Source organism: Ranitomeya variabilis, chromosome 2, assembly GCF_051348905.1.
Source record: "Ranitomeya variabilis isolate aRanVar5 chromosome 2, aRanVar5.hap1, whole genome shotgun sequence".
NCBI lineage: Eukaryota > Metazoa > Chordata > Amphibia > Anura > Dendrobatidae > Ranitomeya > Ranitomeya variabilis.
In genome coordinates, this window is record NC_135233.1 from 342,598,233 (window position 1) to 342,623,417 (window position 25,185).

General features: G+C 47.6%; 1 protein-coding gene across 1 annotated transcript; it reads left to right on the forward strand.

The window, feature by feature from the left end:
• On the forward strand, positions 1-24,936 carry LOC143809394 (DNA-directed RNA polymerases I and III subunit RPAC2-like). The gene is made up of 5 exons (XM_077292463.1): positions 1-94; positions 590-687; positions 5,321-5,397; positions 8,227-8,309; positions 24,799-24,936. Exons 1-5 carry the CDS (start codon positions 56-58, stop codon positions 24,844-24,846), a joined length of 345 nt encoding a protein of 114 aa, XP_077148578.1. The 5' UTR covers positions 1-55; the 3' UTR covers positions 24,847-24,936.
• Positions 24,937-25,185: the final 249 nt, after the last annotated feature.

Genomic DNA, 25,185 nt, shown 5'->3' on the forward strand with positions numbered 1-25,185 from the left:
TCACCACATCGCGACGCAGGGTGACGCGTCCACGAGGCGCCGAAGTTCGGACGGCATGGCAGCGGGAGAGGAGAAGAAGCCGGTGCTGGAGATGGTAATGATGGCTGACGACGGCTGTGTTAGCGCCGGACGTATGATAACTGCTGTGCGCGCTTACATGGAGTGAACTGTGAGACCGGGAGCAGAACACGTCATCTTCCTACGTGGTTTTAAAGGGGTTCTCCAGTGTCGCGCATGCGCAGCTTGTTTCTAGCACACATTGTATGCTCTCACAGGTCAGATTAGCATGGCTGTAATCTCATCCATCTCCTTAAAGAACAGAGAGCTGTGCTATATGCAGACTCCATTGAGGTCTATGGGGCCGATGTGTAAGTGCAGCTTAGGGGGCTATGGGGTATCGAGCCCTCACATGCATATGGCGCAGGGAATCTTTGGCGCAGGTGCATGCTCACGGGTGACTGACCATCTAGTAGGTGAGAGACTGTCAATGCTTAGAAGCAGCACTGTGCGATTACATAACACAGGCACCAGGTGGCAGCAGACAGCAGGAAAGCGCTGATAAGTACTTCTTATTTTGTCCCCTTTTTAGGTGCAGGGTAACGGGACAGACGAGTCCTGCGTGACCTTTGTGCTACATGAGGAAGATCACACGTTGGGAAATGCTTTACGCTACATGATCATGAAGAAGTAGGTGAACAAGTGATAAAACACCGAGAGGATTTTTTTTTCACTTACATTAGGATCTTAAAGAGGATCTGTCACTCGACGCCACAATGCAAACTGCATATTATTATTATTATTATTACAGCGCCATTTATTCCATGGCGCTTTACATGTGAGGAGGGGTATACATAATAAAAACAAGTACAATAATCTTAAACAATACAAGTCATAACTGGTACAGGAGGAGAGAGGACCCTGCCCGCGAGGGCTCACAATCTACAAGGGATGGGTGAGAATACAGTAGGTGAGGATAGAGCTGGTCATGCAGCGGTTTGGTCGATCGGTGGTTACTGCAGGTTGTAGGCTTGTCGGAAGAGGTGGGTCTTCAGGCTCTTTTTGAAGGTTTCGATGGTAGATGAGAGTCTGGTGTGTTGTGGTAGAGGGTTCCAGACAGGGTGGATAAAAATCAATGTTTTTTTAAAAAAATCAAAAAAATCGGATTTTTTTGATTTAAATCGGATTTTTTTGATTTAAATCGGATTTTTTTCAATAAACTGCTTTTTGAGGAAAATATTTTACCATCCAAAGGTTCTTCCATCATGAGATAAAGCTGAGTTGTTTAACTCAGTATAATAAAGGCTGTATATGTGTAACATTCACAATGCCATGCTCTTCCAGAGGTTTCTGTAGGATTAGTGGGCAGTTTCTCTCCTATATTATCACAGACGCTCGCTTTACTTACGCAGTTCTCAAAACTGAATTTGACTCCGCAGAGGTCCCAGCCTCTTCTTCATGGCAAAAATGTTACAACATGAACAGAGTTGAGAAAAAGACCTTAATCCTATTGTTCTACAAACCTATGAATACAGAATCAACCCCTTCAGTGCCAAGTCCAAGAAGTTAGACAATATGTTTCTGATTGTTTGGAGTGGAATAGATCTGCACAACACAAGAAGAATGTGAATCTAAGTGTTTTGAGGAGGAAGGGCAAGCAGACAAAAAAATGAAAGTGAAACTTTGAGCACAATACTGCAGCATAGCCACAGACAGACAAGTCTGGATCTGTTTGTGTGTACGATCTGAGGTTTATTACATTCTTTCCTTATAATGGCAGCAGGCCGTAGAAGAGACCCAGTTTGGGAATATTTTAATGAAGCTCCTTCGCCTATCGGTAAGGCAGGCATGCGTGCAAAATGCAAACGATGCAACAAAGAGATGCAAGGCCTGGTGGCGTGAATGAGGCAACATCATGAGAAGTGCGGTGATGAAGATGACCAAAGAAACACTTCACTATCAACATCTTCATTTCCCTTCTGGTTGCAGTTTTTATAATGTGATTTCAAACGGCAAACAAGTCCTTGGATATCCTTTTGACAGTATTTGCACTTTGCTCTTGCACCTTTCTTTCCAAGATCTGCTGCTGGCATCTCAACAAAATGAACCCAAATAGGGTCTCTCTTACGACCTGCCATGGCTCACACAGATCACTTATGAAGTTTGATTGTTACTACAGCCAAGTACTGCTGACTATCCAACAAGTTTGGGCATGTCAACTGAATGGAAAAAGAAACTAAACCAAAAGTGAAACCAAGCTAGAAGTGTGGAATTAAAGGGGCAGTATGAACAAAATGTGGAGGCTATTAATAGTTTATACAATTAAGACATGCTGCTTTTAAACACCTACCTATTGCCATATAGTAAAACAAAAAAGATTTTTACTTACTTTGGGGTCCCCCCCTCACCCTGGCGTTAGATCGTTGCCCCTAGTTTCGTCCGTGTAACTATGGGCGCACATGCGCACTGCTCTCACTTCTCATTTTAATCGTGATTTATATTAAAAAAAACCTTTTGATTTAAATCAGTGATTTAAATCATGATTAAAATCATGATTTAAATTGATCCGATTTAAATAGAAAAAAATCTTTTGATTTAAATCGTGATTTAAATCATGATTTAAAATCGGCGTGATTTAAATCAATCCACCCTGGTTCCAGAGTAGGGGTGATACGCGAGAGAAATCTTGTATGCGATTGTGGGAAGAGGAGATAAGAGGGGAGTAGAGAAGGAGATCTTGTGAGGATCGGAGGTTGCGTGTAGGTAAGTACCGGGAGACGAGGTCACAGATGTATGGCGGAGACAGGTTGTGGATGGCTTTGTATGTCATGGTTAGGGTTTTGTACTGGAGTCTCTGGGCAATGGGGAGCCAGTGAAGGGATTGACAGAGGGGAGAGGCCGGGGAATAGAGGGGGGACAGGTGGATTAGTCGGGCAGCAGAGTTTACTTTTATCCTTGCCTACTGGATCCTCACCCATCCCTTGTAGATTGTGAGCCCTCGTGGGCAGGGTCCTGTCTCCTCCTGTACCAGTTGTGACTTGTATTGTTCAAGATTATTGTACTTGTTTTTATTATGTATACCCCTCCTCACATGTAAAGCGCCATGGAATAAATGGCGCTATAATAATAAATAATAATAGATTGGAGGGGTGCGAGAGTGTTCGAGGCCACAGAGCAGGAGGTTGCAGTAGTCAAGGCGGGAGATGATGAGGGCATGGACTAGGGTTTTTGCAGATTCTTGGTTTATGAATGTACGGATCCGTGAAATATTTTTGAGTTGAAGTCGGCAGGAAGTGGAAAGGGCTTGGATATGTGGTTTGAAGGAGAAATCAGTGTCAAGGATTACCCAGAGGCAGCGAGATTGTGGGACTGGGGAGAGTGGGCAGCCATTTACTGTAATGGATAGGTTCATTGGGGGGGGGTCGTGTGAGATGGGGGAAAGATGATGAATTCTGTTACTAATAATGACGCTGGTGTACTTAAAAATGTGTCAGATTGGCTGTACAACCCTTTATGAAAGATTAACCTCATTCTCCTGCCCAGCCTGATTGACAGCTCCTCAGTGTCCCTCTTCCCTGCTGCTGTTGACTTGTCACTCTTCTAGCCTGATTGATAGCTGTTCTGTTCACATTCTGCTGCTGACTCTTCACCCACCTTGCCTGTTTGACAGCTCGTCTCCTTCCCTTTTGCATCTGCTGAATCTCCACCCACTTAGCCTGAATGAAAGCTCACTGTCCCCCTCCCTGCTGCAGCTGAATCCCGGCTCACTTTATCTGATTGACTGCTCATCACTGCCCTCCTCCCTGCTGCAGCTGAATCTCTGCCCACTTTATCTGATTGGCTGCTCGTCACTGTCCCCCTCCCTGCTGCAGCTGAATCTCTGCCCACTTTATCTGATTGACTGCTCGTCACTGTCCCCCTCCCTGCTGCAGCTGAATCTCTGCCCACTTTATCTGATTGAGTGCTCATCACTGTCCCCCTCCCTGCTGCAGCTGAATCTCTGCCCACTTTATCTGATTGACTGCTCATCACTGTCCTCCTCCCTGCTGCTGCTGCAGCTGAATCTCTGCCCGCTTTATCTGATTGACTGCTCCTCACTGTCGCCCTCCTTGCTGCTGAATCTCCACTCCCTTAGCCTGATTGACAGCTCCTCACTATCCTCCTCCCTGCTGTTTAATTTTGCCCACCTAGCCTGATTCATAGCTCCTCATTTTCCCCTCCTATGCTGCTGAATCGCCACCCACCTAGCTTCATTGTCAGCTCCTCACTGTGTCCCTCCCTGCTGCTGAATCTCAACCCAACTAGTCTAATTGACAGCTCCTCAGTGTCCGTCCTCCCTGCTGCTGCTGATATCTTGCGCTGCTCATTACAAGCTGCAGTTGTCAGTCAGCCGGTCAGAGATTGATTAGACATATGAGGTTTTCTTCGTTTTCTAGTATACTAATCTTAATATCAGAACGATGCATCCATTTAGAGTTGGATTTCCAAAAGTAAGTACACCAGCTTCATCTGGTCTGAGATCTATTCTATGATGTGTACAGTTTATATTGTGGAATGCAAACACTACAGGGAAGAAATATCCACATTTCTAATTGTCACAACCATAAAAGTAAGTACAATTAATGTAACCCATCTCTTATAATTGGTGTATAATCTTAAAGAAAAAAATAAAAATGAAGAATTGCATTTTTGCAAAAATAATTCATATAAATGCAATGGTAATGTATAGTACACGTCCCCAAAGTGGCTTTGAGTGGATTTTTTTAAGTCCCTTTATTTTTAATCTTGTAGATGTATTTTGCTCCAAAAATGCAAAGTTCTCTTTATTTTTGTCTTTAAGCTTTATTTGCTCTTTGTTTTTTAGAAAATTTTAAGTCCCTCTGAAATGCCAAAAAAGTTTAGCTCAAATAATTCCAGGGGTACATAAAAAGAATCCCCAAGTGGGGACTGGAGAACATTTAAGCAAAAAAAAATGGCGACTTTTTAAAAAGTTGCAATTGGCTGAAAACATCTGAAAACCCCAAACTGCGTCTACAATGGCATAAAAAAACATTAAAAAAAATCAGGTGAACACGTATAAACCTGTGTATAAGACAGACTTAAAAAAAAAGTTGGAAATTGAATGAAGAATTGGGCTCAAATGAAAAACAGCAAAAAAACAATTGGTGCACATGCAATAATGAATCGGGCCCAAAAAGTGCTGTCCAGAAAAAAAGTACATGTAGAGGTAATCCGTGGGTGGGCTTCTCATGACACCATCTTGCCTGTGTTATGGGGTTAGTATATGTGTGTGTATATATAATATATCTATTCTTTTCTGCAGCCCAGAAGTCGACTTTTGTGGATACAGCATCACGCATCCTTCAGAAACCAAAATCAATTTTCGCATTCAGGCACGAAGTACGTACATAAGGGTACAGTATGGGGCTCGGAGGGGTGAGGGGGGAGAGGCAGTCATCTCCTGGAAACCGAGAACCTACACAGAGCCTAGAAAATGAGAGGTGGAAATGGTTTCGCCCCACTTATTCCATCCTCTGGGGTTCCTTTATTTGATATGCGATGAAGGGAAATATTTTGCAGAGGTTGTATGTAAAGAGACTTCCCTCGTGCAGTGCTAAATGTGTGATTGGGGGGGTTCCTCCCGATGAGACCCCTACCTATCACAAGAACAAGGGTCCAACGAATAAGGGCCAGGGTGCAGCCAACAAGTAATGTGAGATCTTCAGCTGTTATGTAGGTTTCATTTAAGGGCTTGTTTTATCCTCAGGAGAGCTCCAATCCCCTGCCTCCCGGATTCATGCTTTCCGGGGTGGTCTGTGAATTCTGGACATTTTGGACTGGCTCCATTGTTTCTAACTGTCCAATGGTGTAGAAGCATAGTATCTTTTTAGCTGGCCAGATCCAGCAGCAAGCGGCTTACTATAGAAGAGAGAGAGAGTGCAAATGTGTGCTTGTTGCCTAGGAGACCAGCCACCTCTGATAAACTGCTGAAGTGGCCTTTAACTTAGGCAATGAGCAGTAAACAAATAAATTAAAAACCCTTCTGTTTATAACAAGTAAATTGCAAGTTGTGTACGTGCTCTGCAATTTTCCTCTGTTAAGATGAGACATCCTCTTTTTAAAGGGGTTGTCCTGTCAAAACCGATAAGTCTGCAGTCACTCTGTGTGACTACAGACTTATGAATCCCCCCCCCAGAGCACACACTGTGCGCTGCGGGGATTCGCCGGGATCAGAGTGTATGTATGAATTATACAGACCCCCATTTGTATAAAGTGAGGCTGCGGCCTCAGCTAAGCAAAGGTGTATGGAGTGAGGCCGCGGCCACTGGCCAGGAGTCTGTATAATTCATACATACACTCCGGTCCCGGGTCTGAAACCAGCGAATCCCCGCAGCGCACAGTGTGTACACTGGGGGGGAAATCATAAGTTTGCAGACTTATTGGTTTTGACAGGACAACCCCTTTAAGCCTCGTATCGACATTGGAAATGTTGTACATTACTTTAGTTCTTGCTGCCGTTTAGCTCTGCTCTGTTAGGACAAACTGATTGTTCATCCCAGGTTATCTCCATTGGTATTAAAGAGAACCTGTTGTCAGTTTTTTTTTCATGTGAGACCTGAGTCTATCACCTTAATCAGCGCCTGTGCTACATTCCCTACAGGGATATATAAACCCACCCTGTATACCCCCAAAAACCTTTATAAATTCTCCCGCGCTCTATTAAATTGTCGGTCCGGTCCGATAGGCGTCCTTCCTGAGGGGTCTATCCCTCCTCCTGCCGTCCTCCTTAACTGATTGGCATGGATGATGGCTTCTGTGTCTTGCACATAGGTGAGCGACATCTCGCGCCTGCCCAGAAACATGGCCGGCTCACTCCTATGTACTTTGCTCTGCCCTACAGAGCCTAAAACATAAGGGCACACACACACTTATGTTATTGGCTCTGCGCAGGCGCGAGCTGGTGATGTCTCTGCGTAGTCGCGAGCTTGGTATGTCTCTGCGTAGTCGCGAGCTTGGTATGTCTGCGTAGTCGCAAGCTTGGTATGTCTCTGCGCAGTCACGAGCTTGGTATGTCTCTGCGTAGTCGCGAGCTTAGTATGTCTCTGCGTAGTCGCGAGCTTAGTATGTCTCTGCGTAGTCGCGAGCTTAGTATGTCTCTGCGTAGTCGCGAGCTTAGTATGTCTCTGCGCAGTCGCGAGCTTGGTATGTCTCTGCGCAGTCGCGAGCTTGGTATGTCTCTGCGCAGTCGCGAGCTTGGTATGTCTCTGCGCAGTCGCGAGCTTGGTATGTCTCTGCGCAGTCGCGAGCTTGGTATGTCTCTGCGCAGTCGCGAGCTTGGTATGTCTCTGCGCAGTCGCGAGCTTGGTATGTCTCTGCGCAGTCGCGAGCTTGGTATGTCTCTGCGCAGTCGCGAGCTTGGTATGTCTCTGCGCAGTCGCGAGCTTGGTATGTCTCTGCGCAGTCGCAAGCTTGGTATGTCTCTGCGCAGTCGCGAGCTTGGTATATGTCTGCGCAGTCGCGAGCTGGTGATGTCTTTGCGCAGGCGCGAGCTGGTGGTCTCTGCGCAGTAGCGAGCTGGTGATGTCTCTGTGTAGGCGTGAGCTGGTGATGTCTGCGCAGTCTTGAGCTTGGTATGTCTCTGCGCAGTCTTGAGCTTGGTATATGTCTGCGCAGTCGCGAGCTGGTGATGTCTGCGCAGGCGCAAGCTGGTGGCTCTGCTCAGGCGCGAGCTGGTGATGGCTCTGCCCAGGCGCGAGCTGGTGATGGCTCTGCGCATGCGCGAGCTGGTGATGGCTCTGCGCAGGCGCGAGCTGTCGCCCGGCTATTTGGATGACACAGAAGGCGTCAATCGGAAGGAGGATGGCGTTCAGAAGCCCGGGGGAAGGATAGAGAACGCATAAAGGATGCCTATCAGACCTGACAGACACAACTTATATAGAGCGATGGAGAATTTAAGGTTTTTTTAGGGGGATATACAGGGGGAGTCAGGGGGTTACTTACATACCCCTTTATGGAATGCAGCCCAGGCGCTGGTTAAGGTGATGGTTTTAGGTCACACATGAGAAAACTGGTGACAGGTTCCCTTTAAATATAATGCTGTGGCTCACAAGTCTGGCGTCTGCTGACTTTTGCAGACAACCCCAAACTAATACACAATCCTGACTTCCTCCATTTCTTTTTACCATACTTCTACTGGGAACATGAGTTACCCAAATTCTCCCCTTCTAGATGGACTGCCAGCGGTGGAGCCATTTAGGAAAGGACTTAATGACCTGATGGACGCCTGCCAGCATGTTCTCAACACATTTGAGGTATGGTGACCCGAGTGCAAGGGACAGATGGACATTACAGGGGTCTGCTCCTCTTGGGTCTTCCCAGGGGATCATATACCTTCCTCATAGACCACGGTCTGTACCCGGGACACACATTCAGTTGGGACAATGCTCGTCCTTGACCCTGATTTGCACATTTTCCTGTTGAGCTCGATGTAGTGAATTGACGGGAAGCTGCAGATGATCAGGCTCACTGTCTGCTGTGTTTGATCTGAATTATCCAGTTTCTGGCCTGTTCTGCAGCAGAAATGTCTCACGTATGAACACAGCTGAAGGAGCATTGTCATCTACTGGAGCATTTCTTCATCGGCCTGTAAGCTCCAAGGGTTAGTGGCCCGGACCTGGTCTCCCCACTGGTCTCTGTATTAGTAATGTTATTTAACTAGTGAAAATCTTTTTGATGATTACACTTCCTAAACCAGTGTGGTTGGGGAATTTATTAGGTTAACATTGAAATTGGGACAATAAATCTGTGGGACTTAAATCTTCCCATGTCCAAGATCCTATCCCAATATGTGGTAGGTGTAATAATAATAATATTAGCAGCAAATGCCTCCAATTACAAATGTATTATAGTTTTTCTGAGTTCCTATATCTCTTTTCTCATGTGCAGACGTTGCAGGACCTTGAGTATCCATGGTTACGACCACCGATATAGTGACCGTTAGCTAATTGCTAGTGGTCGTAACCATGGATACCCAAGGTCCTGCAGTGTCTGTACATGAGAAAAGAGATCCAGCGAATCAGAAGAGCTATACCACATGTCTAATTGGAGATATTTGCTAATATTATTATTACTACACCTACTACATATTGGGGAAGGATCTTGTAGATAGGAATACCCCTTTTAAGGAGTTTAGCGTTAGCATGCAAATGTCTTTTTGATGCTCTGTGTCAGTAATTGGTTAATTTATTTTAGTTAAGAAAAAAAAAAGGTAAAGCAATTTCTTTCTCGCCTCATTGGGGGACACAGGTAACCATGGGTGTATGCTGCTGTCACTAGGAGGCTGACACTATGCAAATAAAGAAGAAGTAACTCCTCCCCGGCAGTATACACCCTCCGACAGGCACCAGGCAACTCAGTTTTTGCTTAGTGTCTGTAGGAGGCGGACCTGGATCTAACACCAGATCCGCATTTCTTTTAGGGATTTGTTGTGTTTTATTAACCTTTTCCCCTTTCTTTTTCAGACTCTTTCTTCAGGGTAACAGGGTGCAGTTTTTCTCACCCTGTTTTCCCACTTTGAGCGACCGAGAGAGCAGTGTGGTATCACCCACATCGCACCCTCTCGGACCCGCTGGGCAGGACTTCTTCCCCTGTCACCCATTCGGGTGTTCAGGGTGACTTTCTTCCTCGGTGGCCAGTCCTGCCCGTTTCCCCTCCTCATCCCTATCCTCGGAGAGGGCTGAGATGAAGACGGCGGTTACTTCCAGTGACCCTCTCCCCCTGGTTAGGGGTCGACGCCGTCTTCTGCGCCGGAGTTCGTGGCGTGGGAAGGAGGACTTCTTCCAGGACCCTCTACTCTACAAGGGATCCTGATGTGTTCCTCAACTCCAGGTAGGGAATCTTCAAGCCACAGTACGGACTACCTGTGCCCCCCCCCCCCCCCCCTGCCAAGCGATCTCCTATGGTGTCAGTTCTTACCAGGGCCTCTGTTTAATAGGGGTGTGGGCTGCAGCACCGCCGTTTTCGGGCGCCGGGATGCGCTATCGCCACAGGCTGGCTTTGCCTTTTTCCCTCCTTTTCATTCAAACTGCTTTTCCCTCCCGGCTTTTTTCTTCTCCTTCGTTCGGCGCACGCCCCCTTGTGGCACCCGGCATTAAAGCGGCCAGAACTTCAGCGCTCTTGGGGGCGTTCCTTATGCATTGCCCCTTCGGCGCTTGTGCACGCCCTCAGCGTCGCACTGTCTCCGCGCTCTTTTCTGCTACTTCCTGCTCCGTCAGCGTCTGCTCACCGCGTTGGACAGAGGAATCTCGGGGGCACACAGGCAGACTCCTGCGGCTGCCGCTGTCACTGTCCGTCAGCAGGCTCAGCGCTACTACTTACTCCTCCCGGCAGTACTTCTCCTCTCCTGGACAAGGTAATATCTCCACCTATGTCCGACCCCACTCCGACCTTTGCCACTACGGCCATCCATTACGCCTGCGCTCACTGTAAGAAAAAGTGGGCCTCAGGTCAGCCTTCTCCTTTCTGCCTGTCCTGCGTTCCTCCCACCATGTCAGTCCCTCAGGAAGCTCCTAGGTCTCGGGATGATTGCACCCCCCCCCTCCCCCGGAGTGGGCTGTTGCTGTGTCTCAATCAGTGTCTGACCTGACTAAGGTTTCTCAGTCCCTGGTCCAGGCACTTGAACGTATCCCGCTTCTCTCTAATGCCACCAGTGCCACGAACGCTTCGCACGGCGATTCGCTCGCACCTGTCCAAGACCCTCACAGAGGCCGACCGGACAAAAGAGACAGAAAAAGGACCTTGTCTAGATCCTCTTCCAGTTCCCTGGACCACACCGGGATTCCCCTATCTGCCGATTCCCCCTCCTCGCAGGCGGATGTCGGATCTGACCTATCCTCTGTCGGAATCTGACTCTGATGCAGATCAGACTTCCGGAACACAGGAGATGGTCGATAGCCTTATTTCAGCTATCATTCAGACGCTGGAACTTAAGGAGGATGAGGCAAGCTCTCAGGACGTCTCCGTTGCGTTTAAACGGATTAAACGTCCCTCTAGAGTTTTTCCTAATCACAGGGAGTTTGACAACACTACCTCTACACACTGGAAAAACCCTGGTAAGCGTTTCCCTGGCAGGAAACGGCTAGACGTCTTATACCCTTTTCACTCCGACCTTGTCTCCAAATGGTCCGAGTCTCCTAAGGTCGACCCGCCCGTCTCCAGGCTATCCTCGCAGACGGTTCTGTCTATCCCGGACGTGGCTTCCCTTAAGGACCCCATGGACATAAAAATCGAGGCATTAGCAAAATCGGCATTTGAGGCTTCCGGAGCCTCCCTTTGCCCTAGTTTCGCCTCGTCCTGGGTAGCCATGGCTGTGTCAGCCTGGGCCAAAACCCTGCGCAGGGGTATTTTGGCCTCTTCTCCTGCTGAGGAACTGTCTGATTTGGCGGATCAGATTTCTCTTGCAGGAAAATACCTCATGAATGCCTCCCTTGATGCAGCGGCCTGCTCCACCAGGGCTAACAGCAACATTGTGGCCATTCGCTGGACTCTCTGGCTAAAAGCGTGGAACGCTGATCCTGCTTCTAAAAAATCCCTCACTGGTCTGCCCTTCCAGGGTTCTAGACTCTTCGGCACGCAGCTGGATCAAATGATCTCGGACGCTACGGGTGGTAAGAGTACCTCCTTACCCCAGTCCAAGCCTAAACGTCCCTTCAACAGGAGGGGCCCCCAGTCCTTTCGTCCCTTTCGGTCCTTCGCCTCCTCAGGAAACCCCAACCAGGACCGTTCTTCCTCGCAGGGGGACCAAAGGAAACCTTCTTTCAGGCCTCCACCGCGCTGGAGAGCCAAGAGCCACCCCGCAAAATCATCTGGATTTCGGGGCCACAGGTTTTCTAATAAATGACGGGTCGCCCCCACCTGGAAATCCCTCCAGGGTGGGAGGCCGGCTTCTTCTGTTCTCAGAGGTTTGGCGATCGGTGATCGACGATGCCTGGGTCAGGGAGATCGTCACATCAGGCTACAAAATAGAATTTTCTTCGCTCCCAGGAAGTCGTTTCCTGCTCCTACGTTCAAATGGGATTCTGGTAATCCCATACCTCGACGACCTCTTGATCAAGGGTCAATCCCATTGGGATTGCAGCCAGAGCCTCCAGCTTACTCTGGACACGCTTCTTCGCCTCGGCTGGATAATCAATTACCAGAAGTCTTCCTTGATTCCAACTCAGCGTCTGGAGTTCCTGGGCATGGAATTTGACACCTCTCAGGCTCAGGTCTTTCTCCCCAAGGAGAAGTTCCTTCCTCTTCGTCGGGGGGTCAGAGCACTAAAGAGCCCGAATCCTCCGTCTCTCCGCCTCGCCATGAGGGTTCTGGGGAAAATGGTCGCTTCCATGGAAGCGGTCCCCTATGCCCAGTTTCACTCTCGTCCCCTCCAGCTGGCCCTTCTGTCGGCCTGGGACAGGAATCCACTTTCCCTGGACCGCCTGTTTCGCCTCTCTCCCAGAGTGAATCAGTCTCTCTCTTGGTGGACGCTGTTGTGAATTCTGTTTGTGGGCTCCCCCGGTGGTGTTTTATGGTATTGCCACTTATTTGCCTTCTTCTATCCTTGATCACCTGTTGACACCCATTAGGGGAGTTTCCTATTTAAGGCTGCTTGGCTGCTGGTCCAATGCCGGCCAACAATGTATCAGTAGCATTCTGTTGCATTCTCCTGCCTCAAGTTCCAGTTCAGCTAAGTTGAATTTTGTTCCTAGTTAATGTTATTTTTTGTCCAGCTATCTGCAATGTGACTCTCTGCAGCTGGAAGCTCTCGTGGACTGAAATTGCCACTCCAGTGGCATGAGTTGTCACTGGAGTTTTAAAGTAATTTCAGGATGGTGTTTTTGAGTAGTGTTTTGAAGTTGACCGTGAAGTAACTCTTTCCTGTACTTCTGCTATCTAGTAAGCGGACCTCACTGTGCTAAATCTGCTGTTCATCCTACGTATGTCTTTTCCTCTTGACTCACCGTCAATATTTGTGGGGGCCTGCTATCTCCTTTTGGGGTTCATCTCTGGAGGTAAGGCAGGCCTGTATATTCCTCTGATAGGGGTAGTTAGATCTCCGGCTGGACCGTGGTGTCTAGGGCATCGTAGGAAACACTCCCCGGCTACTTCCAGTGTTGTGTCAGGTTCAGGTCACGGTCACTTTAGTTTCCATCACCCGAGAGCTAGTCCGTTTGTTATTTTTGATTTCCCTGCCATTGGGAAAATCATAACAGCCGGCCACATGTGTTAAAACTATGCACTAAAGCAGGAAAGGATATGAAAAGGTTTTTTTTTTTCCTTCTGTGTTTGGAAAGTGCACCTTAGTGCTTATTTGTACTCCTTGCTTAAACTGCAGTCTTCAGCCTTTTTTTTTTTCCTCTCCTCTTAATCTTTGAATGGCTTTGGTTACACCTGTTTGAATCATGGATCCACAGAGTTTGGTTGCAGGTCTGAATAACCTGGCTTCAAAGGTCCAGAACTTACAAGATTTTGTTATACGTGCTCCAATGTCTGAACCTGAGATCCCTATGCCTGAATTTTTTACCGGAGACAGATCCCGTTTTTTGAATTTCAGAGAGAATTGTAAATTGTTTTTGTCTCTGAAATCTCACTCTGCTGGTGATCCTGCGCAACAGGTTAAAATTGTTATTTCCCTGTTGCGGGGTGACCCACAAAGTTGGGCATTTGCATTGTCGCCAGGGGATCCTGCGTTATTAAATGTAGATGCGTTTTTTCTGGCTTTGGGGTTGCTTTATGAAGAACCTAATTTAGAGATTTTGGCTGAGAAAGCCTTGATAGCTCTTTCCCAAGGGCAAGATGAAGCTGAGATATACTGCCAGAAATTTCGTAAATGGTCGGTACTTACTAAATGGAATGAGTGCGCTTTAGCAGCTAATTTCAGAGAAGGTCTCTCTGATGCCGTGAAGGATGTCATGGTGGGGTTCCCTGTGCCTACAGGTCTGAATGATGCCATGAAATTGGCTATCCAGATTGATCGGCGTTTACGGGAGCGCAAATCTGTGCACCATATGGCGGTATCTTCTGAGCAAAAATCTGTGCACCATATGGCGGTATCTTTTGAGCAAAAACCTGTGCACCATATGGCGGTATCTTCTGAGCAAAAACCTGTGCACCATATGGCGGTATCTTCTGAGCAAAAACCTGTGCATCATTTGGCGGTGACCTCTGAAAAGGCACCAGAGCATATGCAATGCGATAGTGTATTGTCTAGAGGCGAACGACAGAATTACAGGCGCAAAAATGGGTTGTGCTTCTATTGTGGAGATCCAGCTCATGTTATATCAGCATGCTCTAAACGCATAAAGAAGGTTGATAAAAAGGTTGATAAATCTTTTTCTATGGGTACCTTGCAGTCTAAATTTCTTTTGTCCGTGACATTGATTTGTACTTTATCATCTGTTACTGTGGATGCTTATGTGGATTCTGGCGCCGCTCTGAGTCTCATGGATTGGTCCTTTGCCAAGCGTTGTGGGTTTGATTTAGAGCCTCTGGAGGTTTCTATTCCCTTAAAGGGTATTGATTCTACACCTTTGGCTAGCAATAAACCACAATATTGGACACAAGTGACTATGCATCTTTCCCCAGACCATCAGGAGATTATTCGTTTCCTTGTGTTATATAATCTACATGACGTATTAGTACTTGGATTACCATGGTTACAAATTCATAATCCAGTCTTGGACTGGAGATCAATGTCTGTGCTGAGTTGGGGATGTCGGGGGATTCATGGGGATGCACCTTTGGTTCCCATTTCTTCATCTACTCCCTCTGAGATCCCAGCATTTCTGTCAGATTTTTATGATGTCTTTCAGGAGCCTAAAACTGATTCTCTCCCCCCTCACAGAGAGTGTGACTGCGCTATTGAGTTGATTCCCGGTAGTAAATTTCCTATGGGTCGCTTGTTTAATTTGTCTGTACCTGAACATACTGCTATGCGGGAGTATATCAGAGAATCTTTAGAAAAGGGTCATATTCGCCCCTCTTTGTCTCCATTGGGGGCAGGGTTTTTCTTTGTGGGTAAAAAGGATGGTTCATTGAGACCTTGTATCGACTATCGACTTCTGAATAAGATTACTGTTAAATACCAGTACCCGTTACCTTTACTGACTGATCTTTTTGCTCGCATAAAGGGGGCGAAGTGGTTCACTAAGATCGATCTACGTGGTGCGTATAATTTGGTGCGGATTAAGCAGGGGGATGAGTGGAAGACCGCATTTAATACGCCTGAAGGCCATTTTGAGTATTTGGTAATGCCTTTCGGTCTCGCGAATGCCCCTTCCGTTTTTCAGTCCTTTATGCACGATATTTTCCGTGAATATCTGGATAAATTTATGATTGTGTATTTGGATGATATTTTGATTTTTTCGGAGGACTGGGAATCTCATGTTCAACAGGTCAGGAGAGTTTTTCAGGTTTTACGAGCTAATTCTCTATTTGTGAAGGGCTCAAAGTGTATTTTTGGGGTTCAGAGAATTTCCTTTCTGGGATATATTTTTTCCCCTTCATCTATGGAGATGGACCCTGTTAAGGTTCAGGCTATTTGTGATTGGATACAACCTACTTCTCTAAAGAGTCTTCAGAAATTCTTGGGATTTGCTAATTTCTATCGCCGATTCATAGCGGGTTTTTCTGCCATTGCTAAACCTTTGACTGATTTGACCAAGAAGGGTGCTGATGTTGCTAATTGGTCCTCTGCGGCTGTGGAGGCCTTTCGGGAGCTTAAGCGCCGCTTTTCTTCTGCTCCTGTGTTGCGCCAGCCTGATGTTTCGCTCCCGTTCCAGGTTGAAGTAGATGCTTCCGAGATCGGAGCAGGTGCAGTTTTGTCGCAGAAAGGTCCTGACTGCTCAGTGATGAGACCATGTGCGTTTTTCTCTCGAAAGTTTTCGCCCGCTGAGCGAAATTATGATGTTGGAAATCGGGAGCTCTTGGCCATGAAGTGGGCATTTGAGGAGTGGCGTCATTGGCTTGAGGGTGCTAGACACCAGGTGGTGGTCTTGACTGACCACAAAAATCTAATTTATCTTGAGTCAGCCAGGCGTCTGAATCCTAGACAGGCGCGCTGGTCGTTGTTTTTCTCTCGATTTAACTTTGTGGTCTCATATCTGCCTGGGTCTAAGAATGTGAGGGCGGATGCCCTCTCTAGGAGTTTTGAGCCTGACTCGCCTGGTGATTCCGAACCTACTGGCATCCTGAAGGATGGGGTGATATTGTCAGCTGTCTCCCCAGACCTGCGGCGCTCTTTGCAGGAGTTTCAGGTGGATAGGCCTGATCGCTGTCCGCCTGGTAGACTGTTTGTCCCTGATGACTGGACCAGTAGAGTTATTTCGGAGGTTCACTCTTCCGCGTTGGCAGGTCATCCTGGAATTTTTGGCACCAGGGATCTGGTGTCTAGGTCCTTCTGGTGGCCTTCCTTGTCTCGAGATGTACGTATTTTTGTGCAGTCTTGTGATGTTTGTGCTCGGGCTAAGCCCTGCTGTTCCCGGGCCAGCGGGTTGTTGTTGCCCTTGCCTATTCCTAAGAGGCCTTGGACGCACATCTCTATGGACTTTATTTCTGACCTTCCTGTTTCTCGTAGGATGTCCGTCATCTGGGTGGTGTGTGACCGTTTTTCCAAGATGGTTCACTTGGTACCTTTGCCCAAATTGCCCTCCTCCTCTGAGCTGGTCCCTCTATTTTTTCAGAATGTTGTGCGTTTGCATGGTATTCCTGAGAATATAGTTTCTGACAGGGGTACTCAGTTTGTGTCTAGATTTTGGCGGGCGTTCTGTGCCAGGATGGGCATCGACTTGTCGTTTTCGTCTGCATTCCATCCTCAGACTAATGGCCAGACTGAGCGTACTAATCAGACCTTGGAGACTTACTTGAGGTGTTTTGTGTCCGCTGATCAGGACGATTGGCTTGATTTTTTGCCATTGGCAGAGTTTGCCCTTAACAATCGGGCCAGTTCTGCCACTTTGGTTTCTCCATTTTTTTGTAATTCAGGGTTTCACCCTCGCTTTTCGTCCGGTCAATTGGAATCTTCAGATTGTCCTGGAGTAGATGCTGTGGTTGATAGAATGCATCAGATTTGGGGACAGGTTGTGGACAATCTGAAGTTGTCCCAGGAGAAGACTCAACAGTTAACTAATCGTCATCGGCGTGTCGGTCTTCGTCTTTGTGTTGGGGACCTGGTTTGGTTGTCTTCTCGATTTGTTCCTATGAAGGTCTCGTCTCCTAAGTTTAAGCCTCGGTTTATCGGCCCTTATAGGATTCTGGAGGTTCTCAATCCTGTGTCCTTTCGTTTGGACCTCCCAGCATCTTTTACTATTCATAATGTTTTTCATCGGTCATTATTGCGGAGGTACCGGTTGTTCCGTCTGCTGATCCTCCTGCTCCTGTGCTGGTTGAGGGTGAGTTGGAGTATGTGGTAGAAAAGATCTTGGACTCCCGTGTTTCCAGACGGAAACTTCAGTATCTGGTTAAGTGGAAAGGCTATGGTCAGGAGGATAATTCTTGGGTGACAGCATCTGATGTTCATGCTCCTGATTTGGTTCGTGCATTCCATAGTGCTCATCCAGATCGCCCTGGTGGTTCTGGTGAGGGTTCGGTGCCCCCTCCTTAAGGGGGGGGTACTGTTGTGAATTCTGTTTGTGGGCTCCCCCGGTGGTGTTTTATGGTATTGCCACTTATTTGCCTTCTTCTATCCTTGATCACCTGTTGACACCCATTAGGGGAGTTTCCTATTTAAGGCTGCTTGGCTGCTGGTCCAATGCCGGCCAACAATGTATCAGTAGCATTCTGTTGCATTCTCCTGCCTCAAGTTCCAGTTCAGCTAAGTTGAATTTTGTTCCTAGTTAATGTTATTTTTTGTCCAGCTATCTGCAATGTGACTCTCTGCAGCTGGAAGCTCTCGTGGACTGAAATTGCCACTCCAGTGGCATGAGTTGTCACTGGAGTTTTAAAGTAATTTCAGGATGGTGTTTTTGAGTAGTGTTTTGAAGTTGACCGTGAAGTAACTCTTTCCTGTACTTCTGCTATCTAGTAAGCGGACCTCACTGTGCTAAATCTGCTGTTCATCCTACGTATGTCTTTTCCTCTTGACTCACCGTCAATATTTGTGGGGGCCTGCTATCTCCTTTTGGGGTTCATCTCTGGAGGTAAGGCAGGCCTGTATATTCCTCTGATAGGGGTAGTTAGATCTCCGGCTGGCGCGTGGTGTCTAGGGCATCGTAGGAAACACTCCCCGGCTACTTCCACTGTTGTGTCAGGTTCAGGTCACGGTCACTTTAGTTTCCATCACCCGAGAGCTAGTCCGTTTGTTATTTTTGATTTCCCTGCCATTGGGAAAATCATAACAGGACGCTGTCCACCTCCATTCTGCGCGGGAGGTCATTTCTTCCTCCCCGCTGGCAGGTTATCACCACCGATGCCAGCCTCCAAGGTTGGGGAGCAGTTTCTCTCCACCTCACGGCCCAGGGCCGCTGGACTGCTCAGGAGGCATGCCTCCCTATCAACCTCTTGGAAATCAGAGCCATCTTCCTAGCCCTCATCCGCTGGGAGTCCCTCCTCTCGGGAAAGCCAGTCCGCATTCAGTCGGACAACGCCACAGCCATGGCTTACATAAACCATCAGGGAGGGACTCGCAGCAGACAAGTCATGACGGAAGTGGCAAAAATTCTCCATTGGGCGGAGGGTCACGTTCCCTCTTTGTCAGCCGTCCACATCCCAGGAGTGGACAATTGGGAAGCCGACTTTCTAAGTTGCCAGGGCATCGTGGCGTGCGAGTGGTCTCTTCTTCCTGCAATCTTCAGCCAGATTTGCCAGCGGTGGGGCGTCCCAGACGTCGACTTGATGGCCTCCTGGGCAAACCACAAGGTTCCCCAGTACGTCTCCAGATCTCGGGATCCGATGGCCGTCGGATGCGACGCTCTCGTCATCTCGTGGTCCCAGTTCTAGATGCCCTACCTGTTCCCACCCCTCCCCTTGATTCCAAGGGTCGTAAAAAAGATCAAGACAGGGGGGGGGGTCCCCGTACTCTTGGTAGCTCCAGATTGGCCTCGCAGGGCCTGGTATGCGGAACTGGTGAACTTTCTATCGGACGTTCCGTGGAGGCTTCCGGATCGTCCGGACCTTCTTTCGCAGGGGCCCCTCTTCCACCCGAATTCTCGGTCTCTGAATTTAACGGTATGGCCGTTGAGGCCGCAGTCCTGAAAGACGCATCATCCAGACGATGATAAGAGCGAGAAAACCGGCTTTCTCACGTATTTACCACAGATGTTGGAAGGCCTTTTTCCGGTGGTGTCAGGACAATAATTTGTTTCCTATGACCTTTTCCCTTCCATCTCTTCTCAGTTTCCTTCAAGCGGGTCTTGATTCGGGTCTTTCCCTTAGCACCTTGAAGGCTCAGATTTCCGCTCTATCCATTCTTTTTCAAAGAGACCTGGCCTCCCTGCCTCAGGTGAGGACCTTCTTCCAGGGGGTCGCTCATATAGCTCCCCCTTATCATCCTCCTGTCGAGCCTTGGGATCTCAACCTCGTGTTAGACGCCCTCCAGCGTGCGCCTTTTGAACCGATTCAGGACATTTCATTCTCGCTTCTATCTTGGAAGGTAGCTTTCTTGGTCGCCATCTCCTCCATTAGAAGAGTGTCGGAGCTGGCATCATTATCCTGTCGTTCTCCCTTTCTAGTCCTACACCAGGACAAGGTGGTTCTTCGACCGGTTCCTTCCTTCTTACCGAAGGTAGTCTCGGCCTTTCACATCAATGAGGACATTGTCCTCCCTTCCTTGTGCCCTTCCCCGGTTCATCCCTTGGAGAAATCCCTTCAGAAGTTGGATGTGGTCAGGGCTATCCGGATTTATCTCTCTAGAACTGCCTCTTTTCGTCAGGCCGATCCTCTGTTCATCGTCTCGGAAGGGCGCCGAAAGGGGCCCCCGCTTCCAAGTCCACAATTGCTCGTTGGATCCGTTCGGCGGTTCTGGAGGCATACCGTGTCCAAGACAAACAGCCTCCTTCGGGGGTGAAGGCTCACACTACCCGGGCTGTGGGAGCTTCCTGGGCAGTTCGTCACGAAGCTTCAGCCTCGCAGGTTTGCAAGGCCGCAACGTGGTCATCCATTCATACCTTTGTCAAATTCTGCAAGGTGCATACTCCGGCTTCTGCGGACGCGAGCCTGGGTAGGAGGATGCTGCAGGCGGCGGTTTCTCACCGGCCGACCTAACTCTTCTTTTTCTGCAGAAAATCCCGCCCTAGGGACTGCTTTTGGACGTCCCATGGTTACCTGTGTCCCCCAATGAGGCGAGAAAGAAAGAGGGATTTTTGGTTCTTACCGTAAAATCTCTTTCTTGGGGCCTTCATTGGGGGACACAGCACCCTCCCTTGAAGTTGTACCGTGTTGGCCAACGGGCCTTTCTTGTGGGTTGGTACATAGGTTGAGTTCTATATTACCTGTTCCTACTACTGCTTTTGCACCAGTTGCCTGGTGCTTGTCGGAGGGTGTATACTGCCGGGGAGGAGTTACTTCTTCTTTATTTGCATAGTGTCAGCCTCCTAGTGACAGCAGCATACACCTATGGTTATCTGTGTCCCCCAATGAAGGCTTCAAGAAAGAGATTTTACGGTAAGAACCAAAAATCCCTCTTTTCAATTTTCGCTCCCTTTCTCCCCAGAGTCATAATATTTTCTCACTTTTCCGTCAATATGGCCTTGTGAGGGCTTGTTTTTTGCGGGACGAGTTGTACTTTTGAACAACACCATTGGTTTTAACATATCGTGTCCTGGAAAATGGGAAAAAAATCCCAATTGCTGTGAAACTGCAAAACAAAAGTGCAATCCCACAGTTTTTTTTTTGTCTGGCTTTTTTAATAGGTTCACTGAATGAGTAAAAACGTATGGATCTGCGCTAAAGTGATACTAGGTCAGCAAAGATACACCGATAAGTGTACCGAAATGTCTGATAGGTGCTCCGCTAGCTAAATGCACAGTGTGTCAATCATAGATGTTGCAGGGGTAAAGGGAGTATGTGTCGCAGCACAGTGCACCAGACGCTGTGGACCCACCTATACAGAATCAAAATACAACTGGGACCAGAGGTACGTGGGTACCCAGAGGGACAAAACAGTGAAGTAATGGCGGACTCACCGTGTTTGATGAAGACTCAATGTATGGTGAAGGGTGACATCCGGATGAGATAGCAGGGTCCGTCGGGTGAGTGTGCAAGCTGGCACACGAGCGAGCAGGGAAGGGTAACTGCAGAGTAGCGTGTGATGCGGAAGCTGCGTAGAGCCAGGGACAGCTCCGGCCGGTAGCGTCCCTGGATACGAGCGGGAAAGGAGTAAAGGAGGGAGCTCGCTGGCAAGGGCTCAGCGCGTGACGTCACTGAGCTCGTGGGAAGTACGGGGTAACGCAGAGACCAAACTACCGACGCGTTTCGAAGGAACAGCGTCCTTCTTCATCAGGGATGCCGGTCCCTGCAGATGCCCCGATTTATAGCCTCCTGAACTGTCAATCCAAATGCGCATACCGCCCATTTAACCTGCTGCTGGGGAAATGGAATGTGGGAATGTCTGGCATATTAAAACTGCAAGATGCAGTCAGAAATGATTAAAACTGATTATGGCCCATGAAACGGAAAAGTATATATCATAAAAAATGCACATGACGTGCAAACTATGTGGGAGGAACCCGACAATGGTGGGTAAATAACTAAAATTATCAGAAAATGGGCCAAATTGCCATAGTAAGGTGAATATGAAATCTAAAACTAATCTTTAATACATATTGGTTAAATGACAATAAATACACATAAAGGACATATAGATAAAATACATATAAATAAATACATGAATAAATGAAAGAAGGGCAGCTGATGTACCTGCCACTTCTAGATAAAAATAGGAAAATGGATAAAAGACAGATAAAGGGTGAACCGGGGAAATAGTGAACGCCCCCAATGTACCAAGGACAAGGGAACGGAGAGGGGGTAGGCGTAGGGGAAAAAATATAATTAAAAGGCAAATATTTCAAGCCCATGGTTAAGGCCTTTTGGAGCCAGGCTGTTCAAAGAGAAGATCCACTGGGATTCGGCCCTGTGTATTTATTGTCATTTAACCAATATGTATTAAAGATTAGTTTTAGATTTCATATTCACCTTACTATGGCAATTTGGCCCATTTTCTGATAATTTTAGTTATTTACCCACCATTGTCGGGTTCCTCCCACATAGTTTGCACGTCATGTGCATTTTTTATGATATATACTTTTCCGTTTCATGGGCCATAATCAGTTTTAATCATTTCTGACTGCATCTTGCAGTTTTAATATGCCAGACATTCCCACATTCCATTTCCCAAGCAGCAGGTTAAATGGGCGGTATGCGCATTTGGATTGACAGTTCAGGAGGCTATAAATCGGGGCATCTGCAGGGACCGGCATCCCTGATGAAGAAGGACGCTGTTCCTTCGAAACGCGTCGGTAGTTTGGTCTCTGCGTTACCCCGTACTTCCCACGAGCTCAGTGACGTCACGCGCTGAGCCCTTGCCAGCGAGCTCCCTCCTTTACTCCTTTCCCGCTCGTATCCAGGGACGCTACCGGCCGGAGCTGTCCCTGGCTCTACGCAGCTTCCGCATCACACGCTACTCTGCAGTTACCCTTCCCTGCTCGCTCGTGTGCCAGCTTGCACACTCACCCGACGGACCCTGCTATCTCATCCGGATGTCACCCTTCACCATACATTGAGTCTTCATCAAACACGGTGAGTCCGCCATTACTTCACTGTTTTGTCCCTCTGGGTACCCACGTACCTCTGGTCCCAGTTGTATTTTGATTCTGTATAGGTGGGTCCACAGCGTCTGGTGCACTGTGCTGCGACACATACTCCCTTTACCCCTGCAACATCTATGATTGACACACTGTGCATTTAGCTAGCGGAGCACCTATCAGACATTTCGGTACACTTATCGGTGTATCTTTGCTGACCTAGTATCACTTTAGCGCGGATCCATACGTTTTTACTCTTACATTGTTTTATTGACAGTATTAGCCCCTTTCTGTCCTGGTTCCTGCAGCTTAGTGATTTTTGTCAGGCAGCGCTGGTGTATCTTCCTATACTAGGTTCACTGAATGCTAAAACTGACCTGCCATTATGATTCTCCAGGTCATTACGAGTTCATAGACACCAAACATGTCTAGGTTGTTTTTTTACATAAGTGGTGAAAAAAAATTCCCAAAAAAAAAGTTTAAAAAAATTGCGCCATTTTCCGATACCCATCGCATCTCCATTTTTTGTGATCTCTGGTTAGGTGAGGGCCTATTTTTTTTGCTCTCCAAGCTAACGGTTTTAATGATACCATTTTGGTGCAGATATGTTTTTTTGATCGCCCGTTATTGCATTTTAATGCAATGTCGCGGTGACCAAAAAAACGTAATTATGACATTTTGACTTTTTTTATTGCTACGCCGTTTAGCGATCAGGTTAATACTTTATAATTATTGATAGATCGAGCAATTCTGAACGTGGCGATACCAAATATATGTAGGTTTGATTTAATTTTTTTTTAATGGTTTTATTTTGAATGCGGTGAAAGGGGGGGTGATTTGAACTTTTATATTTTTTTGTTTCGTTTTTAAAACCCTTTTTTTTTTTTTTTTTTTTTTTCACTTTTGGCATGCTTCAATAGTCCTCCATGGGAGACTAGAAGCTGTCATAACCCGATCGGCTCAGCTACATACAGGCAATGATCAGTTCGTCTGTATGTAGCTGAATTACCCACTTGCTAGGAGCGCCAACCACTGGGCGGTGCTCACAGCAAGCTGGCAGTGACAACAACAGAGGTCTCAAGGAGACCTCTGGTTGTCATACCAACCCACCGTTGACCCACGATCACGTGACAGGGTTCACTGGTGGGCGGATTTCCGGTGCAATTGCTGGAAATGCATGTTAAATGCCGCTGTCAGCATTTGAGAGCAGCATTTAACAGGTTAATAGCCGCGGGTGGATCGCGATTCCACCTGTGGCTGTTCCGGGCACATGTCAGCTGTTCAAAACAGCTGACGTGCCGGAAAAGGTGCGGGCTCACCACTAGAGCCTGAACCAAACGGGGAGGCGTCCAATGATGGATAAATCAGTCATTGGTTGTTACGGGGTTAATAATGGCGCCTCTCGCAACCAAGGGCCATGTTTAGTCTTGCATCTTTGTTACGACGACACTAAAGTCCATGACGCCATTTCAGGAAGAAATCCATGTGTTTCCAGGGCACATTTAGGCTACGTTCCCACAATGAGTTTTTGGTGAGTTTTTTTTATGCTGCATCTTTTCGGAAAAAAAATTCAAGTGATTTGTTTTACTTAAAGGGGCAGAAAATCAAAAACTCAATGCGGGAACGTAGCCTTGCACATTTTGGCTTTGCTGCGGAAATTTTCAACTGCAAATCTAACAAAATCTGCAGAGAGAAATGTAGATATTGGCATCAATTCCTACAGCTTTGTTACTTAGAATGGGCTAAAATAAATTCTATATACAAGTCTTGACAAGAAATAAAGTAAACTCCCCTCTTCCAAGTCTCTTGCCACTGTGGAGGCCAGAAAACAGAGACTGGCGGGGAACTAGGGCAAGTATGTCGGCATGATGCAGAGACCGGCGGGGCACCAGGCACAGGAGGTTTGGACGGGGGTTTACTTTTTTTAGTTCAGCAGATTCTTACCCGGCATCCACACCTGTAGATCACATCCACAGATAATGGTTTCCTTTTTTTTCTAACGTCACAACACCCATTTTTGTTTTCACAGACCAGTATGAAACGATACAACGACCAAAAGGAGAGTGGAATGGAGTGACCATCCTGGAGTAGTGTGTACAGCGTCCTGTAATATACGTTTCTTTGTTATTTTTGTTTTGTAAGTCTAAATATACCTGCACCATCCCCATCCATGGGCTCAGTGTCGTGTGTATGAGGGGCTCGGCTTGTGCTGCGTGTCGTGTGTATGAGGGGCTCGGCTTGTGCTGCGTGTCGTGGGTATGAGGGGCTCGGCTTGTGCTGCGTGTCGTGGGTATGAGGGGCTCGGCTTGTGCTGCGTGTCGTGGGTATGAGGGGCTCGGCTTGTGCTGCGTGTCGTGGGTATGAGGGGCTCGGCTTGTGCTGCGTGTCGTGGGTATGAGGGGCTCGGCTTGTGCTG

What these genes read in the sequence shown, in the direction of transcription:
- LOC143809394 (XM_077292463.1), top strand. Translation starts at nt 56, where the DNA reads ATGGCAGCGGGAGAGGAGAAGAAGCCGGTGCTGGAGATG. An exon ending in CGCTACATGATCATGAAGAA is followed by an intron (nt 688 to 5,320) that starts GTAGGTGAACAA and finishes TCTTTTCTGCAG; the next exon opens with CCCAGAAGTCGACTTTTGTG. An exon ending in ATGTTCTCAACACATTTGAG is followed by an intron (nt 8,310 to 24,798) that starts GTATGGTGACCC and finishes TTGTTTTCACAG; the next exon opens with ACCAGTATGAAACGATACAA.